A 27,569-nucleotide genomic window follows, 5' to 3' on the forward strand; every position below is an offset into this window, starting at 1 on the left:
TTTTGGAAAAAAAAGACCACCACGGTAACAGCAGTGCTCATGAGGATTCTTAAGGCAGAGTGTGAGGCTTTCTAGGAAACGCATGCTCTGTTTCACTCTTGGCCTAAATGTTTTTAAGTGTCAGGGTCCCCATCCAAAGTTGGAAGCCGGAACCCAGCACAAATTGCACAAATAATATGAGCTGGTCTCAAAGATATAATGGGACAGGTGTATGGCCCAGACAGCATCCTAGGTGCTGGATGATGAGATTAGGTATTCACTAATTTTCTGTTGTCCCGCCAAGATCGCAGACCTCAGGCAAGCACCTTTAATTGTAGCTATAATTGGAGAACAGCGCTGTTTTATGGAAATTGTTCTGTGAAGTGTTCTCTGCATTTTCCCAAAGCACTAATCACGATTTCTTTTGATTCCAGAGGATTTGTGTTTTCTCAGTACTCCCAGAGAAACATATTTACACAGCAATCTTTGGTTTCTCTCTCAAACACACCTGTGTTAAATTTCCCAAACCCACCAATGTGGTTTTTCACAAGGCCTTCCAGCAGTTCAGACTGCTACCAAAGATCTGAAAAGGCGAAACCTGTTTTAAAAATAATGCATTTTCCTTCCTTCCTTCCTTCCTTCCTTCCTTCCTTCCTTCCTTCCCCCAAAATCTTTTTTTAAACTTTTGATTTTGTTTCTTCAACCCAAATATCTACTGATGATTCTTGTGAGTTTTGTGTCTTAAAAAAACAAACACAACACAACATTTTACGGACTCCAGCATAGAAATATGGTTGATAGTCTTCCCCTCCCATCTATGATTCGTGCATCTCGTTTCTAAAACTTGGCAGCATAATTCCATCTTTCAAATTCCAGACATCATTGTGGCAATTGCTGACATTGTGGAAACAACTCACTGTTGCAATGTTACTGAACTTCCTGAACAAGCCAGGAGTGTGTGTTTGTGCTTGTGCGTGCGTCCTGCCAGCTTGTCAGTGTTCAGCACAGCTCTTGAAAGTAGAACCTTCCTCTAGGAATGGAAGGAGGGGAGTAAAAGCTTGAGTGCAGTCCATCCAACTTTATTCCAGTGCAAACCGCTTGAAACGAATGGGAATTGTAGAGCAGCAGTGCTTGCTGCATTGCATGCAGTGTATTTGCATTTGTTCGATCGTAAGTAGTGGTTCTCCGTAAGGGCTGCCTTTAATCTCATGCGCGTCATGTTGTGGAAACTGCTTACTCACAGTCGCGCACCACTGAGGGGTGTACATATGTGGGAATATTTCATCCATATGGACAGGGCTGGTTGCAGGGTTGTTTTCACCAAATCATTCTCCAGATTGAAGCATTCAGCCTCCCCAACTAGGTGGAATAGCACCCCAGGGCAACTGTCTGCATGCCTCTCTAAATGTGTGAAATGGACCTTAATTTGCCAGCAGTTCGTTTCCCAACGTAGAGAAGTTGAGACCAAAGTGACGGTGCCATGTTATTTTCATGGGAAGGGGCAGAACAGAAAGATAATTTGATTCATATCACTTGATTGAGAATTTTTAAAGCCAATAATCAAATCCTTCTATTCCCCACCCCCCTTGTCAGTGTATTTATTAATAACATCAATAAACCACATTTTTCTAAGTTTGTCTTGTTAGAAGAATGGCTTTTGCATAGGATGAGAGCTCCCTGTGTTCTTGTCTTCTGGTGTTCAGTCCCAGGTACTTCCTTCCTGTCACTTTATATTTTATTACGCATTGAGACAGCTGTGCCTCTTGGGGAAGGGTAAATAAACATTGCCACCTTCGAAGAAGGCCGAGTTCCCCTTCACTGCAACCAGCAGTGCATGCTGATCCATAGAGCTATATTGAGAGAGAGACCTGGGTTCCCATTTTTAATTGTGTGCACCCAGTGAGGTGTCAGCCACAAGCCAGATTAGCTGCATAAATGTTCAGAAGGGGTTCCCTTTGTTTGTTAGATTAACCCTGAAGGCTTACAATATAAAGCAGTTCCCCATGACATGTGCAGAATCCCCACTTTACTTGCACGAAACCTGCAAGTAAATAGTAGCAGATTTAATTTTTCAAGCCTTCTGAGCTCAGCGAGTACAAAAAGGCACAATAACTTCTTATTGAGCCAAGGCCCCCCAGAAGCAACCATACCCATCTGTTAGCATGGATGGCTTGATGCAAGAATTAGCTGTGATTGTCAATAATGCCTTTTCAGAGGCAAATATAACAGATGTTGGGAATAAACAGAAGGACCATCGCCTCAGTGGGAGCATCTGGCTGCTGCTTTTTGGGACAGATTAATCAGATCATATTTTTATTATACATAGTTTTGGAAGTAGTAATGTGTATTAACTCCCTGTGTATTGACTGACTGTTTGGTACAGTACATACAGTGAGTTCTGGAAGTGCACTGTGTCATGAAAATGCCCCATTTTGTAAGGGACTCTATTTTTGTGATGAAATAATTGTCTGTCCTCCACTACCTGGTTGCTGGTGATCAGTTGGGGTGGGGAGAGACAAGGGGCAGAGAGCTGCATTTGATGGTCAAATTGCTAGGGTCAATGGGAAGGGTGAGTGTTGAAGAAACACAGCGAGAATTTAATAGCCTTGTGGCCAAAGTCTGTTCTAACCAGATGTGCCAAATCCAGAATTACATGGAAAATGCCATTTTCTGTGCTCCCGCAAATTCCAGCTACAGCAGCTCGCCCTGATTACTGAGTATGAAGAGTGCTGTTGTCAGAAGGCCATTGCGATCACTCTTAATTTTTACTCTTTACCTTCCTCGCCTGTTGGAAATCATGAAAATTCCAGATGTCAAAACTTAACAGCCTCGCCATTGGCTTCTCCTGTATCTGAACCGTATTAAGTTGTACACGGTGAAAGCTATATGTGTTGTAAGCCTTCTGCTATATCCTGTTGCATATTATGACAAGCTTGTGACCAGCGTGAAGGCAACAGGAATGAAGTTAACATCTGCAACCAGGTTCTCTGAAAAACCTCAAGCTTTCGAGGAATGCTGGATCAACCGAATTCGTTAGATTTCAAGGTACAATAATGCAGCCACTGGTCACAATTCTGAAACCATTCCCAAAGTGGCTATTACTATGAACTCCAGGGGGGTATTTGTTTCACCTCTTTTAATCTGAATATGGTAGGCATGGCTGGCCCATGGTATTATGTGATTCGACAGGTGTTGGGGAGGGAATTGTATGACATGGTTGCTTACACAGCGATGTTCTGTTTTAAGGGAGAAGGAGCATAGTAAGAGCCCTGGGCTACCCTTAATTTGTGATCTGATCTTTTGGTTAAGTTTGGGGTGATTAGAGTTCAAAAATAATTGTATTAGACATATTAAGGATGCAGCTGGTATTCCACAGGCTGGATGTTTGATAGTTAAATACTAAATTTCATTCGCACTGAGACCCCTGCAGTAGAATTGACTGTACCATCCACTATCAGGAAACCTCTGGCACAGTAACTATAATGTGAACACTTTTTATTAAACAAACCTCACCATTCTTGGTGTGTTTAAAGGAATGTTGTGCTTTTTTAAAAAAAAAAAATTAGGATAGCCTTCACATGTGACTCCTCCTAATTTCTTACTCAAAAATTTAAAAGAAACACAACTTCTGATTGCTGCAGTGCAGTTCTTCTCACATTCCATGTGATGTTGAGCAGTTTTAAAAGCCAGCATATCTTCAAACGTCGTTTTTATTAACAAGGCCCTCCATTTCTTCATAAAAAATTATATTGGATGCCCAGGTTGGAACCTTGCCATTCAGCCCCCGTAACTATAATACAGCGATATCTGTAAAATACTACTTTTATGATCCTGTAAACTGTGTTTTCACCTTTCCTGGACACTTGATTGTGAATATAATAATGCCAATTAACTAAAAGTAAAGCAAATATAAATATGTATGTATATATGTAGCTCAATCTTTTCTTTTTCTGTCCATGTTACAATATTGTGGTTTCGGCTAAGTATGTAATGTGGGGAAATGGCCACGAAAAGAAAAGAAAAAGTTTCCAAATTGCGGCTGTGAAGGGTCCTGTGGTGAGAACTTTGTTTTTATGATTTGTCTTTGTTCTTGCGGCAGAACTTATTGTGAACCTTAATTAAGCCCAGAATAATAAGCTGGAGATTTCTTTGAGAGTCACTTTGTGAATAAGCCGTTATTATATATTTGACAGGAGCTGTAATACAAGCAGTACTCTGGGTGAAATATTAAGTTTTTTAGAGGATTGTATCCATCCACCATGTACCGTAGCGATTAGAGCTGTGGCACAGGTGGTCCTCGTTTTTGCACTGGGGGTTGTGTTCCAGACACACACACACACACACACACCACAAGCCCACTCCACCCCTTTTTGTGACATCTTTATGACATTTTGGGGCTACTTCTGGGTTCAGCGCCATGCATGTGTGCGCAATCGTGTGTTATTTGGATGTGCCTAACTAGGTCATTGCCTGTATATGAGATGGCTTGCATAATCAAATGTGTCCATGCCGCCACTCAAAGACTGGAAAATCACAATACTATGTTTAAAAGACTTGTGTCTGTGAGAACATAAAATGAGCCCATCTGGTCCAGCATCCAGTTCCCAACTAGATGCCTGTAGGAAAGCTGCAAGCAGGACCAAGAGCATAAACAAGAGTGCCCTCTTCTCTCCCACTTCACCACAGGTTTCAGCAACAGAAGCATTGCTGCCTCCATCCATGAAGGCAGAGCATAGTTATCATGGCTATGTAGCCATGTATAGCTGTATCCTCCATGAATTTGCCCAGTCCTCTTTTGAAGGGGTTACAGTGGAGTGATCCCGAGGAGCACTCACACCAAATTGTGCTTATAGCCTATTTTCATCTGGGTCCTGCTCTCAATCACAGGTCCTTGGCAAGTGTGTGTCCTTATGATATGTGTGTCCGATTCATGGTTTATATGTTGTGGTGTGTGCTTAAAATAACTGGAGTGTGCAATTTAAATACGAGACTGGGAGGTTGTAATGGTTCTTGTAACCGAGGCTATAAATCAGTTTAGTCAAGCTTGTGCACTCAGCACAATGCCTTACCAGGTTATTAGAAGATTTCCCATATGTGGAAGGGGAGAAATTCCAGGTCACAAGTGTGGTTGCACAAATACATTATGTGTATCTGACATAAAAATAGCCACTCTTGGATTACTTTATAATTCTGTTACTGTTCCCCTATAGTGTGGAAGGATTAAAAACAATGAAAAAAAAAACACCCAGCTGGTAACAGATGGCAGTAAATCACAGCTGGTTTTTTTAATATAAAAAGGCATAGACAAATACATCAAAATACAAATAGATTTTCTTTTTTAGATTGCAGTTAATACTAATACATGAAACAAATGCTTTAAGCAGTATAAAGGCATATACCTTTCTTGGAAAAAAAACATTTGAAAGCTAGTGGTTTGGAATAGTTTGTGTTTCTGGTCTACAGATCAAGTGCAACATTGAAGTTCGTAACCATTGGCACAATCCTATGCAACTTTGTGAGTGAGCCCCATTGAATTCAGTGGGGCTTTCTTCCAGGTAAGTATGTAGAATTGAGTGAGCCCCATTGAATTCAGTGGGGCTTTCTTCCAGGTAAGTATGTAGAATTGCAGCCTAAAGCTTCCATGAGATTTTTATGAACCACCTCCTTTCAATGTTTGATTGGAGAAATTGACATCCAAACTCCTGTAAGTGGATAGCACCAGACAAACAAGTCTGGCTATTAAAGCAACCTCACTATATCCTGAAAGTTAGAATACATACTGGAGGTCAAGCATTTGGTGTTTTAAGAAATGCGCCATTAACAGATTCTCATTCTGCCAAGTGTGCAGCTGTCCACCCCCCTTCTCCAGTTGTTGTGGTGGTGATACATCTCTCCAGCTTGACATTCTAACTACAGATTGTGCTGCCCAACAGAAACTCACCGAACCAGTCTAACATGCATGCACACTAAAACTGTTGTCAAGCACTTTTGGGGAGGAGGGGTGGTGGTGCCTCCCTCGCACATACAATTGGCCTCTGCTTGCAGGGGGCAAGATATTCAGTAGATTGTGCCCTGTGTTAAGTTGGGCTGAGAGCAGGAGCTGGAGAAGATTAAAGATGTGCTTGCGCCTGAGAACTGATTAATTATACCAATGACCTGCCACATAAAGGATAGCAGTGTAAGCGTTTAGATAGCTAGGAGACCTCTTGCACTCCCAGCTAGATCCCTGGCGCCCATCTGTGCAGTGGGTGTTGTCAGGAAGCTGTTGCTCCCAAGGCCTCATGGCAGATGCAGGTCAGCCATTCTTCCATTCTGAAAATGGTTATGTACGGACAACAGATTCCAAAAAACAGCCATATGTCTTTTGCAACAGTTCTGCTAACCAATTATTGACACCGTTGTGGAACTTCAGTGCTGTAGCAAAAAACCTGTGAGGTTTGGGTGTGGTGGTTTTGTTTTTTTTAAAAAAAAAACCTCTTAATTTTATCCTATACACAAATATATCTGCCTTGGATACTTTCTAACGTATAAACAGCATCTCTGCTGCCTCCTTTAGCAAGAAAAAGCATGTTTGCTCATCCTGCTTGCTCATCAACTTGCTTCCCACCCTCTTATTGCAAATTTCAGATGCAGGATGGAAAGCTGTTTCTGTGTTCAGTTGCGATGCAGATCTCTCTTGCTACAAACAAAAGCCAGCTTGGTCCTTTGGCTCCAGATCTTGAAGAGTTCAGCATTGCAAAATCTTGCGTTCAATGAGATACAGTGAACTTGTGGTTTTTAATAACTCTCTCTATTATTATGCTTGCTTCTGCATCCCTTTGCTCCTCATCTTCTTGGAGGCCAGCGTTGTGTCATCTTCTGTAATGTCCGAGTCTATTTTAGAACTAAGTGATAACCTTCTGTGTTCTGCACTGTAGTGACACACAACACAAATTAGTCATTTTCCAAGTGTTTGTTACTCATCCAGTGAATGGGTGGCTTTCATATATTTTCATACATACAGATCCAGGGGGGAAGAATTATTAGCTTGGGGGTTCTAGCTGCCACTTCAGGGAAGCTACCTCCACTTCTTGACTAGGCTAGACTGGGCTTGTTAGGGATCATTTCAAAGTGGGTGGTTTGGGGCCAACTCTGGCATTTTGTGGGCCCTTGCACAAGATCCAGCAAAGGAGTGTTCTGTGCCTTCGCCCAAGCAATTCAGCTAGTACCAACTATTCGCCACCACCTTTTAAGTTTCTAACCATGTGGAGTGGCAAATTGAGGTGGGGAGTAGCTTGAAGAAGGCTGTCAAATTACTCCTTGTTTAAAAGCTATTACTTGAACTCAGATCCCTGTTCCTATAATCACTAGACTATAATGCCATATGTTGTAAACCTGTAAACCAAACTGAATATATGGCATTTTTCCTGGGCTTACAGGGGACCCCCTTCAAGTGGGTGGTCTGCCCCCGTTTTTCCAAAACGTCTCATTTTGATTTTTCAGGGTGAGGAAGCCATGTTAGTCCACTACACCGAAAGAATAGGGAAGAGCCTTTGAGAGACTAGCATTTATTGAGGCAAAAGGATTTGTCCGCTAAAACCCACTTTGTTAGAAAGAATTATCCTTGGTTGGAAAACACATCTGTCTACGCACAGAGACAAGATGATTTGCAAACCAAGTGCATGTGATACAGCACCCTTGTTGGACTAAATGAGTCTGAGGTCAGTGCCTGCATGGAAGACTGACTGAAAATCTGCCTTCATGATGGAAGAAAGGCAAGAGATAAACTGCTAAAAACAAAAATGGTAAAGAGACTTGTAGCTTCCTTTAAAGACTTAACAAATTATCATGGCACAAGCTTTTGCAAACAATTGTCTATGTGTCAGATTTTCACCAATTTCTCCTTACTCCTGTCTCTCCTTGGTTTGGGGTCCCCCCCCCCATGTGCAAAGGGGGGGAATGCCAACTGAGAGCACTTCATACATCTGACTGAACTCTAGCCCATTTAAGTCAATTTCACAACAAATGAGTTTGCTTATAAGGTGGTGCCACAAGATTCTGCTCCTTTTTACAGGGAAGCTCACCCACCTTTTGTTACAGCTGCTACAAAGGAGGATTCGTCTGGAAGATTTCTGACCATCTGCGGCAACCCAGGAGAGAACAACAAGGCAAGGTTAGAAGCTGGCCAGACCCCCTAGTAGCAGGTTTAAAGTCAACTTGGGAGTTTCTGGGTTTGTGTAAGAAAGGCACCCTAGAGACCTCAGGCCATCTCAGTGGCAGATGGCCATGATGTGTCAAAAGAGATAGCAGGCAAGCGTAAGACCCGGTGGCACTCTGATTGGAACAGGTGCATGTGAGTACGTGCACAGACAGTGTTAGTTTTTGAAAATAGATTTATGCAAATTTAATCTGACGAGAGTTAAGTTTGAATGCTTAAGGGTTCTTGGATGGGGCTTGTAAAGTTTAGCACTGCTTCTGAACGTGTAGAGTTGGAGATGACCCTGAGGATCATCTAGTCCAGACTTCCTCAAACTCAGCCCTCCAGATGTTTTGAGACTACAGTTCCCATCATCCCTGACCACTGGTCCTGCTTGCTAGGGATCATGGGAGTTGTAGGCCAAAAACATCTGGAGGTCAAAAACATCTGATCTAGTCTATCCCCTTGAAATACAGGAAAATGCAGCTGTCCCTTACGGGGGATTGAACCCATAACCATGGCATTATCAGCACCAGGCTCTAACCAACTAAATTATCCAGCTGATCGTAAGAATGTGGCCTATTCAGGTCTTCTGCACCAGACATTCCATGGTTGAAATATCTCCATCAACTCACCAGCCTCTGCCCTGCCTCCAAACTAATAAGGGGATAATAGTGATCTACTTCACAAGGTTGTAGTAATGTTAATGGAAGCACACTCTTTTTAAAAAACAAACAAGCAAAACCACTCCTGTGTTGTAGCAACAGTGCTGGATACAGTAAAATGGTTTCATATGGAGGGAAGTCCCATTTCTAAACATGCCACTCAAGCTTGCTGCAAGGTCAGTTGTAGCTCCCTAGTTCATGCTTCTGAATACACTGTTGCAAAACACTGGGCCAAGGCAGCTCTACAGCTGCCCCCTGTCCGAAGGAGGCCATGGTATTAGGCTTGAAAATAAGGCTCATACCTGATCATTGACAAGGATGTGAATTCCTGTCGGCCCCTGCCTGGAAACCTGCTGAATCTGGTTGGCAGGGAGGCTGAGCAGTTCTGCCAGTTTATTGGTCAGCTCGCTGGCGGTCAGCTCTTCCAGATACAATTCCTGGTACAGGGCTTTGGGGAAAGGAAAAACAAAGGGGATTGAAATTTGTGCCTCCAAAAACAAATGTTCAGGCCAAACACAAACATCAAAACATTAGTATTGCTGCCAGGGAGGGTATGCAAGCCCCTTGTGGGATGTTATAAAAATGTCATTTAAAAACAGAGAGGTTTTTCCTGCCCACTGGCAGGTGTGACTATGTGGAGCCAGATAAAGGTCTCTAATGATAAACTTGGGGAAGTAACACTTGCTTACCAGACTCTGCATTTGGAGAGACATTCTCGCTTGTTTCCACCTCCCTGGACACGTAAAGGATGAGCCGAGGGCGCACACACCTGAGGGGAGGCAAAGTTTTATAGCCCACCAATACCTAGTAAGATAGTGTAGTGCAAAGATTGAGAATTTATGATCCTCTACGTCTCCCATCAAACCAAATCAGCAGAGTTAATGCAGAGTAGCTTTCCCACTGCACTAAACACCATCCCCAGGGCTTGCCCTGTAAGGGAAACCCATTAGTGTTGTAGCCACCCGTGCCTCTAAGGGGTGTTCCACAAGTGGGATGCCACCACAGAGAAGGCCCTGCTTCTGGTTCCCAGCATCCTGCCCTTGGGACCACCATCCAGTGTAACCCAGTGACATCACCCTCTATACTGGTCTAGATGGCAGCTGCTGGTTACATCTTTGATGGCATCTGCCCTAAGGGTTCCCTAGCTGGTGCCTGGCCCCATAGATAATTTTGGGTGCCAGAGGCACCTTAACAAATGGGATGGTGCCCCATGCATCACCTGGAGCTCCTTGGAGATGCAAATTTAATGATAAAAAGGGCCTACCAGATTACAGCCCAGAGATTTTCCTTTAACCTTTGAAATGCAGCTAGGAGGTGAGTCGGCTGTGGTGCCTTCCACCTGCTCCTTTTGCTCCTATTCCCATTTCCCCACTTGCTATTTGAGGCCTGCTTGCTTCAGCAGGCTAGAGAAGGTTGTGGGATAAACGAAGCCACAGCTGCCTTCTCCGATTCAACAAACATGAAGCTGTGTTGAATAGCTGGCTAGACCAAGAATCATAGATGGTCCCTCAGGGTTCTTTCCACCCCCCTGCAGTGCAAGAATATGCAGCTCTCCCATATGGGGATTGAACCTGCAACCTTGGCATTTTCAGCACCGTGAGCTAACCAGCTAACTCAGACATAATCCTGATAGAGTTTAATGGGACTTTCTCCCAAGTAAGTGTGTAGAAGATTGCAGCCCAACCCCTTGTGTATGTTTTATCAACACTAAGCTACTTTGAGAACTTCTTTACAAGATGTAATAATATTCTTCCCTTTAGCTTCCCCCTTCCCCAATTTTAACTGAGGGGGGAATTAACGTAATTCCATACCTGGCCTTTAGCGCGTTTGAGAGTCTGATTCCATCTGCTGTTCCACAGATCTGCACAAGGTCCGTGCGTGAGAGCCTGAGCAAGTCAGCTCCTGTGGGAGGAAGTTAAAGAGAGGAATCTGTTGGCAAAATGGTCCCTGCTCAAAATTTGCCCTGAAGTTGTAAAATCCATGGTGCATATACCTGGGACAGCAGTAGGAGCAAAATAACTTGGAATCATAGAGTTGGAAGGGACCACAAAGATTATGTAGTCGAGCCCCCTGAAATTCAGGAATCTTTTGCCCATTGTGGGCCTCGAACCCACAACCCTGAGATTGGGAGTCACATGCTCTACCAAATGAGCTTTTGGGGGCTCAAGACTGAGTTGGCCCAGTGTCAATTCTGATGCTTTTGTCCAGCCAATCACAGCTTCAGGAAAGCTCACTCCACAATTTGCCTTGGAGTTAATTCCCCCCACCCTGTAAAATACTTCCAGGGTATCAGGGACTGGCACAACCAATTCATTTGTGACTATATCACACCATCAATGTACATGGCGTTTTACATTGTCACATAATCAGAGACAGGCGTCTGCCTTGTAGAGATTGCAATCTAAATCTCAGCTTGCTCTGCAGTGCATAGCGGTGGCATTCTCTCTGAACTTTAAAAATATGAGAGAGAGAGTTTTCTCCATGCCTTAAAAAAATATTTGTAGGGTGGGGGTTGTTCTGGTGGGAGACCAGAAAAGGGCACTTGGGGGGGGTGGAATCAACATTTAAGGAGGGAGGCGAGCTATGTGTTGGAAGAGGAGAATACTCACCTGTATAGCTGGCGAAAATCCGGGAGTAATTGGGGAACCTGTTTTTGTGCAACCATTGTTGGGTTTCCAAGATGGAAGCACTCGGGCTCAAGGCCTGAAAGGAAGAGTGGGAGAAACATGGAGAAACCAACATCGGCTGCAACCCAGAGGGCACTGGGAATCAAATACATCAAAGGCAGTATATAAAAGCCCAAGTATCAGAACAATCGAGTTTCTTGGCTTCCACACTTTGCTGGCTGGTGCCAAAAGGTTTAACACCATCTATGATTGGATTCGGAGTGTCACTTCGATGTTTTAGGACTGAGCCAAGGAACTTTGAAGCCCTACCCTAGAAGATGGGGTTGCTGTAATGCCACCAGCCCCTATTATTTATTTAATTTATATCCTTCTACATCCCCCCAGTCTCTGGATGACTTGCATGAATATTTAGGATTTCAATTTTTTATTTAAAAAAAATTGCATGAAATAAAAGAGATGGCAGTTAATGGCATTAATTGCTGCTGCGGGAAAAATTATTGGCAGGAATTTGGAAAAAGAACATCTTCAAAATCTGTTCCCAAGAGCCTTTGTGTGCAATCAGTTCAGAGGCCTGGACGAGGTGTTGTGAGCTGCAGGTGGCATGTTTCGAACTCAGTGCCGTGGGGATGACAACCTTTGGGCTCTCTCCTCAGTTCCCGTTGGTGTTGCTTGGAAGAGCAACACCAACAAAGAAAAAGTTGGCCTGGACTAGCCACTGGCAATTATCTGGTGCTGTTGTGTGTGGTGTGTCCTTTGCTAAGCACAGTGACGCATGCATATGCCGTTTTCAGATGCCTGCTGCTAAAAGTGAAACCATCTGCTGCCACCGGGCGTCACTCTTGTACCATGTTTGAGAAAACAAAGCAAGGCAAGGCACAAACTAGCATAACTCCTACTGGGATTATGGGGCAGGGACGGGGTTCAGATCTCTTTGCCATCAAATAGTGCTACAGCCTTCAGGTAACCCTTTCTGAATCAACCCATTAGCCAAGGATTGTCAGGCATTTTGCACACTCAAGGCAGAGCCAGGACCACAGCTAGGGGGTGGTGAGGTGGGCCCCCACCAGGGGTGCAAAATCAGCACACACACACACACACAAAAAAAACCCATGTCTATAAATAGAGAAATAGAGGGTGAACTGAATGGGTGGAGGGGGTGGTTGGAGGAGAGACTGAAAGAGCTAATTCGTCCATGGCTAGGGGACGCAGGATCACCTAGCTACAGCTCTGGGCAGAGCCACCCCACCCCATACACATCTAGCACACATTTAAAGCCCCAAAGAATTATGGGGACTGTAGTTTAAGGAAGTTGGGGGCCGTTGCCCTGTGAGGGGTGAACTACCGTTCCCAGAAAACTCATGTACTTTTAAATGTGCCTTTGCTTTGCAAGAATGGTGTGGATCTGCCCTCGGTTCCTATCAGGCCAGAGGAGGTTTTTGGGGTCTTAGAACTGTTCCTCTTAACCTAGAGCTCTCAGGCTCCCAGCCTGCTTCTGCAGCTGCCTATTTCAGCAGTTGGTGGTGGTTCTTGTGGGGGAACCTTGCAGTTCTTCAACAGAGGAGGAGAGACTGGTTAATTTCCCAAGCTACCTGGAACATTGCTTGAAAACCATGGTGTGAAACAACCCAGACCTTTTTTTTGCTGCTGACGCTAAGCGTAGGAATACGGCCTGTCAGGTCAAATAAAAGAAAGTCATTTTTCATGCGGTGATGGCCACCAATTTGGACGTCTTTAAAAGAGGATTGGACAAATTCATTGTGAATAAGCAAAATAAAAAAATTCCTTCAGTAGCACCTTAAAGACCAACTAAGTTTTTATTTTGGTATGAGCTTTCGTGTGCATGCATAAGGTTATCAATCTCTACTAGCCACAGATTTAGAGTTGGGAGGGACCACGAGGGTCATCTAGTCCAGCCCCCTGCACTCCGCCGCTATGCTTGGATGCAGTAATGCTTCTGTGCCAGAAACCACAGGAGGGGAGAGGGCTCTTGCGCTCGAATCCTCCTTGTGGGTTTCCCACAAGCATCTGGTTGGACACTGAGAACAGGATGCTGGACTAGATGGGCCAGTGGCCTGATTCAGCAGGGCTGCTCTTACATTCCCAATCTGAAAAAAATGAATGCAGGCTACTAGAATACGCCTCCTGGTTTTCATGGTGAGCCCAAGTAGCTGGGACCTGCAGAAAAATGGAGCTAAAATTCTGGTTTTCTGAGAAGCAGCTTTCTCAATGTATCTTATAAAAACATTTTAAGATTGCACCAGTGCCTAGAAAATTTAAAAGAGTTGAAAACTTTTACGAGGGTGAAGCCAGCCTATCGGTGTGTCCCCCGTCCCGTCCTGCTTACCTCTGCTGTGCTCTCTGATGAGCTATCCAAGGTGTAGCCAGGTGAGGAGCACACACTGCCAAACAGAGAAACAAAAGTGGGTTATTCAGTTTCGATGGCCAGGGCCCACCTCTAGATGGTCAGCATTTTGCAGGAGGGATTCAAACAGAGACCAGATATTTAGGTTTGTGTGATTACAGCAGTTAGAAGCACCCTGTCACCCTAGCACAACAAACCCGCTAAATTGGGGGGGGGGGGAGACCCGCCACAATTAGGAAAGTGACGGGGAAATGCTCTGGACAGTGTGGGAAAGATAAACAGTTTACAGGAAGACGTATGAGCACAGCTGACACAAATTGGGACGGATCCTCAATGTCATTTAACAGCCCTGGAAGGAATGCTCAATAAAGACAGGAGATAGTCTGAGCTTTGTGCAAGCAAGTCAGAACAAATGCAGCTCATGGGGTGGAGGAGTCGTCCAGGGCTTCGAAAGGATGAGGTTCTTTTATCATGCTACTACAGGCTCTTGCTTTGCCCAGCTTACCTTTCAGGGGTCTGAAACTTGTATGGATGGGGGGAGAGAAGGCCGGGGGTGGTCGGAGGACTCTGAAGGTTGCCGGCAACTTCTGGCCATGGGGCACACTGGAAAAGGAGGGGAAAGTTAAGAGGAAACAAAGGCCAAGAGAGAAATGTTAGACCTTGGATGCTGCAACATCTCACTCACACACTCGCCCACCCTCTGGTGCCTTGGGGCTATAGCCCTCCTACTTCAGACAACACCTATCAAAGGGCTGTGTGCATCATGGCACTGCATGGTTGCATAAAGCTTTTGTTCAAGAAGCAAGTTCCTAGTCCTTATGGATGTGATGGTAGGCTTGAAGTTATGTGGGCAATGCCTACTGAAGACCTAGATGCTAGATGAGGTGCTGAGGAGGATTCCCAGTGGACAAGGCCCTGCTTAACTCTTTACCTGCCCCTACAACTAGCAAAAGCAGTGTGAAATAAGAATGTGGCTGCTCGTGGAACTTTGATTTGAATAAAGAAAATGTATAGAACTACAAAGACGCCAAGACTTAAGGGGCTATGAGGAATGGAAAGAGACCTGGGCCATCAGCCACCGACAGAATGGTTGTTCTGGCTAGGGCTGGTGGGAGTTGTAGTTCAAAGCATCTTGAGGGCTCCAGGTTGGGGAAGCTGGCTCTAAGCTAGGGATGGGGGGAGCCTGTTGTTGGACTTCAGCCCCAGCCATCATGACCACTCATCAGGGATGGTACGAACTGCAGTCCAGTAATTAGGACTGAGTGATATATAAATATATCGCCCAGGACCGGTATGAGGAGCAGACCGCGATGTCGGCTTCACAATATAACAATATGACAAGCGCTCCAGTTGGAGAACAGCCTTTACCAAAGGTGTCATGGGCTTTGAAGACACTCGAACTCAGGACGCAAGGGAGAAACGTGCTAAGAGGAAGGCACGCTTGGCAAATCCACACCGTGATCAACTCCCGCCCGGAAACCAATGTCCCCACTGTGGAAGGACGTGTGGATCCAGAATTGGCCTCCACAATCGCTTACGGACTCATGGTTAAAACCGTGTTTATGGAAGACAATCTTACTCGGCTACAAGTGATCACCAAAGAGAAGAAATCACTGGTGAACCCGCCACCACTCCTGAGTCCCTCTGCTAGAGACTTCCTCCAACAAGTGTTGCTAGCAGAGGGACTCAGGAGTGGTGGCGGTTTCACCAGCGATATATTGCTGCGTGAAACCGCCACCCCACTCTGCCCTCTTATTGTGCAGAGGGAGAAAAAAGCTGCATTGGCAAGGCGCCAATACAGCTTGTTCTTCTCTCTGCATCTTTAAACTGCTCAGCTGAGGAGTGTGTGGTTGCCGCTCCCCTCCGAGCAGTTAAAGGATCCCCCAGCCTGGCGCTGGCTCCTGCACAAATGGGGAGAGCAACGAGGATGGCTCTGCCTTGCCCCAGCTGAGCCGGACAAACAAGCTGCCTCGTCCCAGCCCACTAGGCACTGGGGTGAAACCACCTCAGCTCCCACAGTGAGAGCTATGGCAATTGCATCCGGCACCTTGCAAACTGAGGACAATGCAGCTTGTTCTTTCAATATCACTACATATCACCATACCGCGATGCTGGGCTGGTGATATTCCACAGTGTTGAAAAGCTGATATCACCCAGCCCTACCAATTATATCTGAAGGGCCACAAGTTATAAGGCTGGGATAGGTCAGTTGGCAAAGCATGAGACTCTTAATCTCTGGGTCGCAGGTTTGAGCCCCATGTTGGGCAAAAGATTCCTGTGTTGCAGGAGGCTGGACTAGATGGCTCTTGGGGTTGCTTCCAACTCAACAATTCTTTTATTCAGTCCCTGCTGTAGAAAGGGAACCCGTACCTCTGTCAGCATGGTGCTTTCGTACGAGGGCTGGTATTTCTCACGCTCCTGAAGGGACTGCTTCTCAATCTTCTCCCGGTCTGTTTTTTGCTTCCGGTCTGCTCCTTTGGGCTGAAAAGTACACATTTCCTATATCTATAAAATCAGATTTTCACATACTGAACACTTACAGTATGGTCCTGTATATAGTTACTGGTAGCCCCCCCCCCCCAATTTACGTTCTAATTTCACGCATCGGTGAAATCACGCATAATTGAAACCCATTGAAAAAGCCTGCCATTTAAAACAAAAGGTGCCATTCAAAACAAAGACAAATCAAACATTCTAAAACAGATTAAAATATTCCAAAAACAATGACAATTTAAAACATCAAAAATCGGTTACAGTTTAAACAAACAAAACTATAAAAGCAGCCAAAAACATTCTTTTATCCAGTGATCGCAATTCTTTAGCCACCAAACTCATGGGTAAACAGGATTTAAAAAACAGAACAACAACCTTGAAAGTTAATGATGATGATAGGGAACCAGCACTGAAAAGGCCCTGTCACAGATCAGCCCCCAACTGGGCATCACCACTAACAAGGTCTCGCCTTCTGTTCATAGGGCCTCTTAGAGGGCATCCCATCCAGAAGCCGAATCAGATTCATACCCCCTTAGTTTTAGTAACGGCACACTAGTTTATTAGGTGCTCCCAACAAATTCACTGGGCCCAGGTTTTGCCTTATGTAGCCTAATGCAACTTGGCTTATTTGCTTGAGTCACACAGAGCAGGCACTCTCTTGTTTACACCTGCTTTCAGCTTTCCGAAGGAGGAGCTCTATAGCAAGGCTTCTATGCTGGGAGGATCCTGCTTCTGGGGGTGGGGGGTGTTAGGTTTGATCACCAGCTCCTGCTGGGCAAGGCAGCATTACCTTGAAGACCTTGATGAGGCAGCTGGCTGAGTGCAAATGCTCCACATGTTCCTCCTTCTCGTTGGACCGGAAGGTGTCCACCTGGATTCGGAAGGGAACGCCTTTCTCGCCACCGTTCTTGCGCAATGTGAACTCAGTACTGATGCAGTGGACCTGTTACCCAAAAAAGTGGAAGAGGAAGGTCAAAAAACGGGTAAGCAGCAACAACTGGGAATAGGGGGTATTCAGAGAGTTGTAGAGTTGAAAGGAATGATTTTATTTTATTCTTTGCCTAACGTGAGGCTTGAACCCACAACCTCGAGATTAATCGTCTCATGCTCTACTAACTGAGCGATCCCTCAGGCTTGTTGAGCAAGGACTCTTCCAGTTTGGGCAGCTGAGTGGAAAGGAGCCTTGTTACAGTCAAGAGCCTGTACAAAACAACTTTGCTCATTCCATGTGCAAGGCCAGAGTGGTAGCAAACATCCCTTTTAGTTCCAATGTTCAGGCACCCGTGCCAGTGTTTATGGGGCCAAAAACATTGCCACACACAAACAAGGGGAAGCACCTGAATGTTTGGGGAACCCTAAGGCTTGCAAAAGTGCAGCAGGCCTTTTTAAGAGCACAGTGGCCAGCCAGATGCCTGTGGGAAGCCTGCAAGCAGGACCTGAGCACAAGAACCCTCTCTTCCAGCAACAGGCATTCAGAAGCATTATTGCCTCCAATAGTGGAGGAAGAACGTCTCTATCAGATCTAGTACACATTGATAGCCTTACCCTCCATGAATTTATCTGATCCTCTTTTAAAGCCATCCATTTGGGGGGGGGGGCTCCATGAAACAGCCCAATGAAGGCTAAACATGCTCAATGAACACAGAATACTAACTGACTGCTGGGCAGCAGGAAAAGAACAGAGTGGCTGGAATCCCGGTCCTTCTGCACTGCGACATTTTGTTGCAGCTCCTACATACAGTACTATTGCCAGAGGTGGACTTTGGGCTCTCAAATTTCAGCGACGCTAAAATTCAGCACGTGCACCACACACACATGTCTAACACACTCCTTTCTACAGCATTGTTTCGGCACCGCCTGAAGTGCGGTGCCCTGTGTAACCCCTGAAGTGCGATGCGCTCATGTTTGCTCACATCCGCTGACTGCCATTATCCTAACAACATCTACTTGTTATTCAGTTGCTGAAGGCATACAGGTTGGTTTACACTTACTGAAATTTACAGGTGAAACTCAGAAAATTAGAATATCGCCAAAAAGTGCATTTATTTCAGTAATGCAACTTATTGTTTTTTATTTTTATTTTTACAAATGCTTTCTTTTGGAAATTCCACATTAATAAAACAAATAGTTACAATAATACAAAAATAAACATCACTATTACATTTCATTTCATTTCATTCATTACATTACATTTATAATTGACCTGCCGCCCTAACGGCAAATAATTACAATTACAACAAATACAGTGGTACCTCTACTTACGAATAACTCTACTTACGAATGGAGCTCCGTCCGCCATCTTGGATGCGGTTTAGATAGGATTTTTTCTACTTACGAATTTTTAGATAGGGTTGCTTCGACTTACGAATTTTTTCTCCCAATGCATTCTATGGGATTCGACTTACAAGTTTTTTCCGACTTACAAATGTGTGTTCGGAACACATTAAATTCGTAAGTAGAGGTACCACTGTAAAGGCTTGACATACCTTGCTTTGCAATATTGGTTTCACCTTTCAAGTTGCATTACTGAAATAAATGCACTTTTCGACGATATTCTAATTTTCCAAGTTTCACCTGTACATTAAGTGCTAATGGTGTACGTATTGGAAAATACAGAGGAAGCAAAACTGGTCTAAGGGGAAAGGGAATAAAGGCCTAAAGGAGGAGAAAGCAACTGTGGGAGTCAATGAGTCCTACCAGTGCGTATCCCCATCTTGCTTGCTTACCTGGACAAAGACAGAAGTCCGCTTCGTCGGGTCCCACAGGAATTCCACGGTGTTGAGCAAGTTCGGGTGGATATGAGGTTCAAGGATGCCGACGGACATGGGGATATCTGTAGTTGGTCATCAGAGGAAGAGGGGGGAGGGTCAGGATTTCAGGGCAAGCTTACAATCGGAACAATTGCTTGGTATCCACCTTGGGGAGGGGGAACGCATGGAGCTCCCTCCCTGGGAGTGTACATAGAATCATAGAAGGGATCTTGGGGATCCTCTCATCTGGGGCCCCTTGCTGAGAGCAGGGTCCACAGTGCAGGATGCAACAACACCATCCCTGCTCGGTGCAACCCAGCCTCTGCTTAGATGTCCCCAGCGAATTTCCCATCACCTCCCAAGACAGACTGTCTTTTGCTTCTCCTAATATTTTAGTGAAGCAGAAATTGGGCTGTCACCTCCTGTCTCTCCACTGCCCTTCTTCAAATCCCTCTTCCAGGCTCAAGTTTCCCATGGAGACTTTGCCTTAAGAATCTTTTGCTCCTTATTCCCAACAGTAATCATATTTTAAGTCCACGTAACTGCATTTTCCTCCTGACTTTCTCCTTTTGTTTTCCCCATTGACTATTTTATACTCAAAACCCCTTTTTGTTTTCCCTTATGATGTTCTTTTAGAGTGCCACAAATATTGAAGAAGTGTGAATGCACACAAAAGCTCATGCCAATGACAAACTTAGTTGGTCTCTAAGGTGCTACTGGAATGAATTTTTTTATTTTGTTTCGACTACTCCAGAATTATGGTGCTGGAGGAGACTCTTGAGAGTCCCATGGACTGCAAGAAGATCAAACCTATCCACCCTGAAGGAAATCAGCCCTGAGTGCTCACTGGAAGGACAGATCGTGAAGCTGAGGCTCCAATAGTTTGGCCACCTCATGAGAAGAGAAGACTCCCTGGAAAAGACCCTGATGTTGGGAAAGATTGAGGGCACTAGGAGAAGGGGACGACAGAGGACAAGATGGTTGGACAGTGTTCTCGAAGCTACCAACATGAGTCTGACCAAACTGCAGGAGGCAGTGGAAGACAGGAGTGCCTGGCGTGCTCTGGTCCATGGGGTCACGAAGAGTAGGACACGACTAAACAACAACAACACCAGATCAACAGGGCTACCTACCTGTAAACAAATACTGATAGTCTTGCATGTATAAATACACTTTCCCCCTCACCCTAAAGAAGAAGTCTCTGCCAGTGGAATGCAGAATCGGAGAAATGTGGAGAGGGCTGAAAACATGAAGCGGTGCTGGCAAAGCAGTGGCTGAGCAGGACCGCGTGCTCTAGAAAACCTTGAAATGTCAGGGTGGGAGTCGAGGCATTTGGAGACATAAATATATCTCAGCCAGCCCCAGGTTAGGAGCAGAATGCATGAGAAAAGGACAAAGATTTCCCTGGCGGGTTTCTCACCAGATTTCTGTGAATAGAGCTAATGCCAATGTGGGCTGCCCTGAGGCAAGACCTGCCTGGCCTCTTAGTCTTGTCAAAAGACCTTGATAGAGCAGATATTCCAGTGATGTGTCTCCAGGGTAGGCCCCAAACATTTTCCTGCCTCAGGCAAAGGACATGAAGGCACTCGGCACCTATTCAACGTGCTGACATTAGCGTTTAAATGACTTGGGCCCCAAATGCCTGAAAGGCCGCCTCTTTCGCTACAGACCCTCTTGGGTGCTGGGATTGGCAGAGGGGATGCTCTTGGATGTTTCACCTCAAGATTGTGGGGCGGACCAGGAGAGGGCCTTCTCTGTGGCAGCCCCAAAGGTATGGATTTCCCTCCCCACAGCAGTGTGTCTGGCACCTTCGCCACACAGTTTTTGGTGAGTGCTGAAAACGCACCCTTGGCCTTGTGACATTTGAGGTGTATATTTTTAGGATGCACCCTATTCTTGTGATCCTCATGGGTAGGCAAGCTAAGGCCCGGGGGCCGGATCCGGCCCAATCGGCTTCTAAATCCAGCCTGCGGACGGTCCGGGAATCAGCGTGTTTTTACATGAGTAGAATGTGTCCTTCTATTTCAAATGCATCTCTGGGTTATTTGTGGAGCATAGGAATTTGTTCTTTCCCCAAAAAAATATAGTCCGGACCCCCAAAAGGTCTGAGGGACAATGGACCGGCCCCCTGCTGGATAAGTTTGCTGACCCCTAGATCTTGTGATCCTAAGTTGTTTTAAACTGCTTCTAATGTTCTTTAAAAATTGTTGTAACATGCCCTGGAACCTTACGGGAAAGAGTGGGTTGTTGTTGTTGTTTATATTATAATGTACTTTTATAATAATAAATTATAATGTAATATGGGAGCAGTGGACTTTGGAGTCTTCAAGCAGCCCCTCCACCTATGCACAATTCTACATTTGTAAATAAATGCAAACATTGCAAAACTCTAATAAGCCTCCCCTTTTTTAATATTTTATTTTCAATAATTTAACCTTGTTCTGTTGACTAGGTTTCGTTTATAAAAAAACTCAATCAGATTTTCTCTAAAATCATCGTCAAGCATTCCCAATTACGGAAGATTGAAGGTCAGGTTGAAGGTTGAAGGTTTAAAAAAAGCAAGGTTTAGATTAGAAGTATTTAAATGGGCGCAAAGTCTCCAGGGCCCAATTAAAAAATGAATCATTACTTACCAATATCCAGGATGCGGTCACCTGGCCGGTTCCACCTCCATCCCTCCAGCTGCTGGTGTTCAGTATACTGTAGTCGCCGGTCATGGAATACCACCCTGACAACACTCTGACAGGGAGAAGCAGGTGTCAGAGATTTCCCAGGATCCACTTCTACCACTGGGGAAGTGCAATTCATCAAACACAACTTACGCATCGTTTTCTCCTAAAATGCATAGGTCTGAAAGCACTCCCAATTAGGAATGTTGAAAACATTCAGACTTAAGAAAACAGAAATCCAAACAGAATAGCAGGAATGAGAAGGGAGCATCTACAAGCAAGGAATGGTGGGAATATCCTTGCTCTGTTGACACCCAACATCTGGGACCTTTGCTTTCTCTCAACAAAGAGATTGTGCATCTAGTTGTTATGACTTAGTGGCTGGACCTATCTTCTATATACTCATTTATTTGTTCCCCCCCCCCAAAAAAACCTTTGCAACATATACTGTGTCAATGAATTTCATCAGCTAATTATGCATTATGAACATCCCGGTTTTTGGTTTTTAAAAAATGCCAGTCAAATCTCCCTTTCCATCCTCACCTTCAGCAACTTGCGCCCCTCTGCAAACTCTCCCATCTTGGGATTGCATAGCATCCGGATCTCATAAGATTGCCCTAGAAAAGAGCAGAATCTTTCAGGAATGGGAGGCTGATGTATAAAAACTGGTCAAGAATTCTGGAATATCAGGGACAAATTTTCACCAATGATTATCTAAGCCCAACATGGGTCTTGAACCCACAACCCTGAGATTATGAGTCTCACGCTCTAACCAACTGAGCTGTTCAGCTAGCAGAGGTTCCTGTGTACATTTGTAGCTTTAGTATTTGAGAGTATCTGATGGGTAGCTTGCAATATGATGCAATACATTTTATGTTAACCTGAATAATTAATCAACCAGAAAACATCCCATCGAAAGCATCAAATTTTAAGCCTATCAGTCAAATGTCAGTTTTGATGCTGAAATCCAAATTGCAAAATCTGAAAATTTTGAAATTTCACTTGAGTTCTAGTCTAGCACCTTTGATATAGTAGGAATTTTACATGGACCGTGGATGAGAAGCCTCTTGCTCACATGTGCAGCACTTTTGGTCTTCCGGATGTTGCTGAGCTACAACTCTCATCATCCCTGGCTATGCTTGCTGGGGCTGATGGGAGTTGTAGTTCAGCAGCACCAGCAGGGCCAAGGATCCCCCGCCCCTGCTATGTTCCCCTCCACATTTCCTTTCATCCCTCACCACTGGCCATGCTGGCTATTACTGGTGGAAGTTGGGAGTTCAAGAAGATCTGGAGGTAAAAACCCATCAGCATGGTCTGCATCCATGCAAAACCTTCTGAAAACCTCCTGGATTTAGCTTCAGCTAAGAGATCTGCCACCCAAAAATTAGAGGAAATTGGCTTCCAATACAACACCGCAACAGGCGCTGGCACCTGTTCGCCACTAAACTTGGGTCTAACACCACTCTTGAAAGTACCATCCTATCTATCCTCTTTATCCGTTATGAGGCACAGGTACGCCTTTATAAAGGCCAGATTCAACGCTTTTCCATAAAATGTTATGGGAAATAGACTCTCCAATGGCCAGATCTCTCTCCTATGCGACTGTAAGAGTGGTTCTATAGAATCTCTACACCACATACTTTTCTGCTGTCCATTACATTCGGAAGCCCGAGCTAAATATCTGTCGCCATTTTTATCGAGAATTACTGACAGAACGCAGGATGCTCAACTAATATATCTTCTGAACGATGAAGATCCAAGCAGATCCCTTGCGGTCGCTAAATATCTGATTAATATTTTATTTTACAAGAAGAGAAATGGATCACTGCGTGTCTTTGATAATTTTAATTAAGAATCATTTAAAGGTCTTAGAAATAGACTGTATTTTATTGGTGAGAATCCAGAGTCTTACTCGATATATTGATTACTTTTATCAGATAGTAGTTTAAATTGTTGTTTTAAGTTGGGTATTGCTGAATTGTGTGACCTGTTTTAAATGTATATTGTTTTGGTCCAAGTCGATGGAATTGTTTGATATTGTTCTAATATGGGCCAATGGCCGAAATAAAATTACCTACCTACCTTCTGAAACCTCAGCAAACTGCTAGCATAGCAGCATTCTGAGCTGTAAAAGCCATCCTGAGCTGTTGGTTGGTTTGTTTTTAAGCTTCTTGGCATACCTGCCAAGTTATCCCTTTTTTACAGGGATTTTCCCTTATGCTGAATAGGCTTCCTCGCGAGAAAAGCGAAAACTTGGCAGCTATGCTTCTTGGATGCTTACCATCCTATTCACTGCGTACTGTATATTGAAGAGGCAACACATCTGTCCATGCCTTATGTTCACCGCTAGGGGTCAGCATCTAGGCAAAGTTCACTCCATCCTCAGCACACACACACCTGCCCTAAACCTTACCTTGGTTGAGATAGGTGAGGGTCTCCTCGTGTTGCTTGACAGCTGGAGATGTAACGGCACATAGAACATACTGGAAAGAAGGGCAGTGCTGTTCGGCTGACGTGGAGATACTGTTTGGTTCTTCCTGTTTCAGGAATGGCAAAGTCAGGGGTTCCCTGCAGGTAGCAAGGGAGAGGGGTGTGGACATGGGAGAGTCAGTGTGCACTTACAAATGGTGATTTTACACCTCAGCTGAGGAGAGAAACTCCTGCATAGACATCACGTATATGAAGGAAGTAGCCTGCAGGCAGAGAGCCAGTTTGGTGTAGTGGTTAGAGTGTTGGACTAAGACCCGGGAGACCCAGGGTTCAAATCCCCACTCGGCCATGAAGCTCACCGGAAGACCTTGGGTCAGTCACTGCCTCTCAACCTAACCTACTTCACAGGTTTATTGTGAGGATTAAATGTATACCGACTGTACCTCCTTGTGGTTTCTGGAGGAAAAGGTGGGGCATAAATGCAACATATATATATTCAAACACACTTGAAAACTCCATATGTACATGCATGCTGTGTGCAAATGTCAGGGTGCCGAATCCAACAGTGGCTTCCCAGTGCATAGATGGTGCAGTATGGCTAGTTGTTTATGTGCAGATTACCTGCTAATTTCTACATCCTTGACTTTTCTATGTACCGGTAGGAGTGTCATGAGTCATAAGGCATTGCGTGGGGGGAGGGGGTGTCGCTGTTCCCTCGTCCCACTTCTGAATGTTCAGTGTGCCCTAGGTAGAACACAGCTTTTGTCTGAAAGCATCTCTCTCACACCTTCTGTCCTGCACTGACAACATTCACATCCGTCTTACAAATAAAGCAAGCAAAGGTTACTAGACTGCCCAATTTATAATTTAGCCGGCTTGCCAAAATGCAGCTGAGTTACTTGTTAGTGGCCCATTTAACAGCTCTGAAGGGAAAGAAAGGGGGGAATTAAAGAAACAGCTCTCTTCTGGTTGACAAAACCCTTCCTTGCCTGCTGTCCTGGGGGCAATTCTTTACCCCAGACTGCCGGGTGAGTCTCTCTGTGTGCAAGCCAGTTTTCACATGTCATGCATCTGCAAAAACACTTTCGACAATACCCTCTGCATTTAGCTAGGTTGCTCTCTGGGTGGCTTGGGGTCAGTCCCTGTCTTCCTCCCACCTGACGTACGTCACAGAAGTCTTCCTTTCTGCCTGGCTCTTGCATCTCTCTGACCTTGGACTCTTAAATGGAACCGTTTAACAGTGGGCGGCTGCAAAATCTAGACTTCAACAGGCTCAATCGTCACGCTCAGGGCTTGAAGAGGCCTCTGGGGTGGTTTTCTGGACTTTAAAAATAAATCCACCTCTGCATGCAGAGTTGCAATCTGGGGGAAGGAAAGATACCAGTGGCAGAGGAGGTGTTAGGAAAGGTGAGCTTCAGAGCAGGTTCAAAGGAAGCTTTTGGTTAGGGAGAGGGAGGCAGAGTAGAGGAGGAGACCCCCTCCGAGAGTTGCAAGCACAGCAGAAGGCAGAGATAGGAGGCTGAGGAAAGATGCAGAGGTGGCCAAGAGCAGCAGAGTGGAGAGAGGAAAGGAAGAAAGGGGCAGAGGAAAGAGAACCAGGAGGTGAAAAACTCTGGACAGCAGTTTGGGAGGAGACTGGCGAGGCATGCTGGAGCAGTCTTACAGGTGGGGATACAAAGCACCCCCAAAGAGCCAACGAACATAGGTGAACCCAAGAAGGAAAGCAACAGGAGATCCATCCAAATTATTGGTTCATTCACAAGTCCATCAAGTCTCCCTCACATGGATGAATCTGGCTTCTGTGCTATGAAGCTTAATTTCCTGGAATTTGTTTAGGAAACTTTTAACTACTGCAAGACGTAGCAATGCTGCTAGTGTAGGTGGCTTTAAAATAGGTCACAAGCAAATCCGTGGGAGGTGAATCTGTGGGAGGGGATATCAGCCAGAATGGTCGAAGTGGAGCCTCCCTGTGCAGAGGCAGTCTACCTCTGAATAGCAGATCCCTCTCGGCTTGTGAGATTTCACAAGACCTGCTGTTGGAACCGGGCTAGATGAGCTGTTGGTCTATAGTGAGGCTGTTTGAATGGTTCTATGCAGCATCAGTAGTAGTAAGTAGTAGTAGTAGTACCCCACCGATCCGGCTGGGTTTCCCCAGCCACTCTGGGAGGCTTCCAACAGAGATTAAAATACATTAACTCCTGCCACTATTCCACGCATCCCTTCCTGAATAAATTTCAGGCTTCTGCATGAACTTTCCACCTCCCCGACCTCTGCTGATGGCATTGGGTGGGAAGGGAAATGCAGGGCAGGGCAGAGCAAGGGCAAGGCAGACAAAAGAAGGCCTCTCACCTTATAATGTTGCTTCCAGAGCAAGGATACATTTCCCCCGGGCTTGGCCAGTAATGATCAGGTTGGCTGTGCCAGAAAAGCATGATTGGTGGATCCAAAATAAAAAATGATGGACTAGGAAAATACCAGAGAAAAAGAAAAGAAAGTCTAAGCTCTGCAGCAGGCTGTGGCTGTTGTGCAACTGGGACCATCCCTTTTCTTTTTATGCACCTGCCGGCCAGGTGGGTGTGTTCAAAAGGAAATGCCATTCAATTGGCTGAGGGTTAAATACCTGGGATAACAGCATTTTATAGCCTTTTCCTTTCCTTGGGTTGACCAGAGGAACTGATGGGTGCCAAGGACCCAGGACACATTTCCTTACTTAAAGAGTAGCCCACAACTTCATTAAAGAGAGACATGGGTGTATAGTCCAAAAGAGCAGAGAAGGAAGCATGAAAAAGCCCAGGCAGGTAAAAACAACCTGGGTGATAAACCCCAAAGTAAGGTAAAATTGCCTGTTTGGAACTAAGATTCATTGGGCAGTGTTGGATAAATTTTAGACCCTTATCTATACATTTTGAACAATCAACAAACTATCACTATTAAATGAAATCATTCAGAGAGAGGGAAGGAGGGAGGGAGAGAGGGAAGGAGGGAGGGAGATAAAAGAATAATTGCTTGCATATGTTTGTAAATGTAATTGCAGTCAGGAAGAGCAAAATAATTTCTGCTTAAACCGATTGCAAAATAAAACAATAATATTCCATTGGCTGCTGGTGCAAACTGTGTGACAGGATAAACTGTGGTTTCCGATCCGCTTTTTAATAATAATAATAATAATAAAATAAACTTTATTAGAATTCAAATTAAAATACATTCGCAAACACACCAAACAAACAATAATATAAAAATAATAACAAATTCATACAATACAATAATACAAAATCATAAATAAATAATAATATAATATACAAAATAATAACATACAAATTCAAATAATAATAATAATAATAAAGCAAACACAAACAAGCAAAAAACAAAAACCATATGTTCAGACATACATTCGTACCCAAAATCAAAATAATCAAAA

General features: G+C 44.7%; 1 protein-coding gene across 2 annotated transcripts; it reads right to left on the reverse strand.

Moving 5' to 3' along the window:
* Nucleotides 1–5,239: 5,239 nt before the first annotated feature.
* LOC118095305 (transcription factor CP2-like protein 1) lies at nt 5,240–26,684 on the reverse strand. 2 transcript variants are annotated; one of them, XM_035136439.3, is made up of 15 exons: nt 26,501–26,684; nt 24,135–24,289; nt 22,265–22,338; nt 21,686–21,791; nt 19,029–19,135; nt 17,093–17,245; nt 16,180–16,290; nt 14,315–14,412; nt 13,792–13,846; nt 11,430–11,523; nt 10,632–10,722; nt 9,510–9,589; nt 9,123–9,268; nt 8,047–8,098; nt 5,240–6,890 (listed from the first exon to the last, which is right to left on the reverse strand). In XM_035136439.3, exons 1-15 carry the CDS (start codon nt 26,581–26,583, stop codon nt 6,853–6,855), a joined length of 1,443 nt encoding a protein of 480 aa, XP_034992330.1. In that variant the 5' UTR covers nt 26,584–26,684; the 3' UTR covers nt 5,240–6,852. The 2 variants fall into 2 exon arrangements, with proteins under 2 accessions (XP_034992330.1, XP_088512404.1); XM_088656278.1 differs by having other exon boundaries at nt 21,686–21,841; nt 26,501–26,664.
* Nucleotides 26,685–27,569: the final 885 nt, after the last annotated feature.

The sequence above is a fragment of the Zootoca vivipara genome, chromosome 12 (genome assembly GCF_965207765.1).
Source record: "Zootoca vivipara chromosome 12, rZooViv2.hap1.1, whole genome shotgun sequence".
NCBI classification, from domain to species: domain Eukaryota; kingdom Metazoa; phylum Chordata; class Lepidosauria; order Squamata; family Lacertidae; genus Zootoca; species Zootoca vivipara.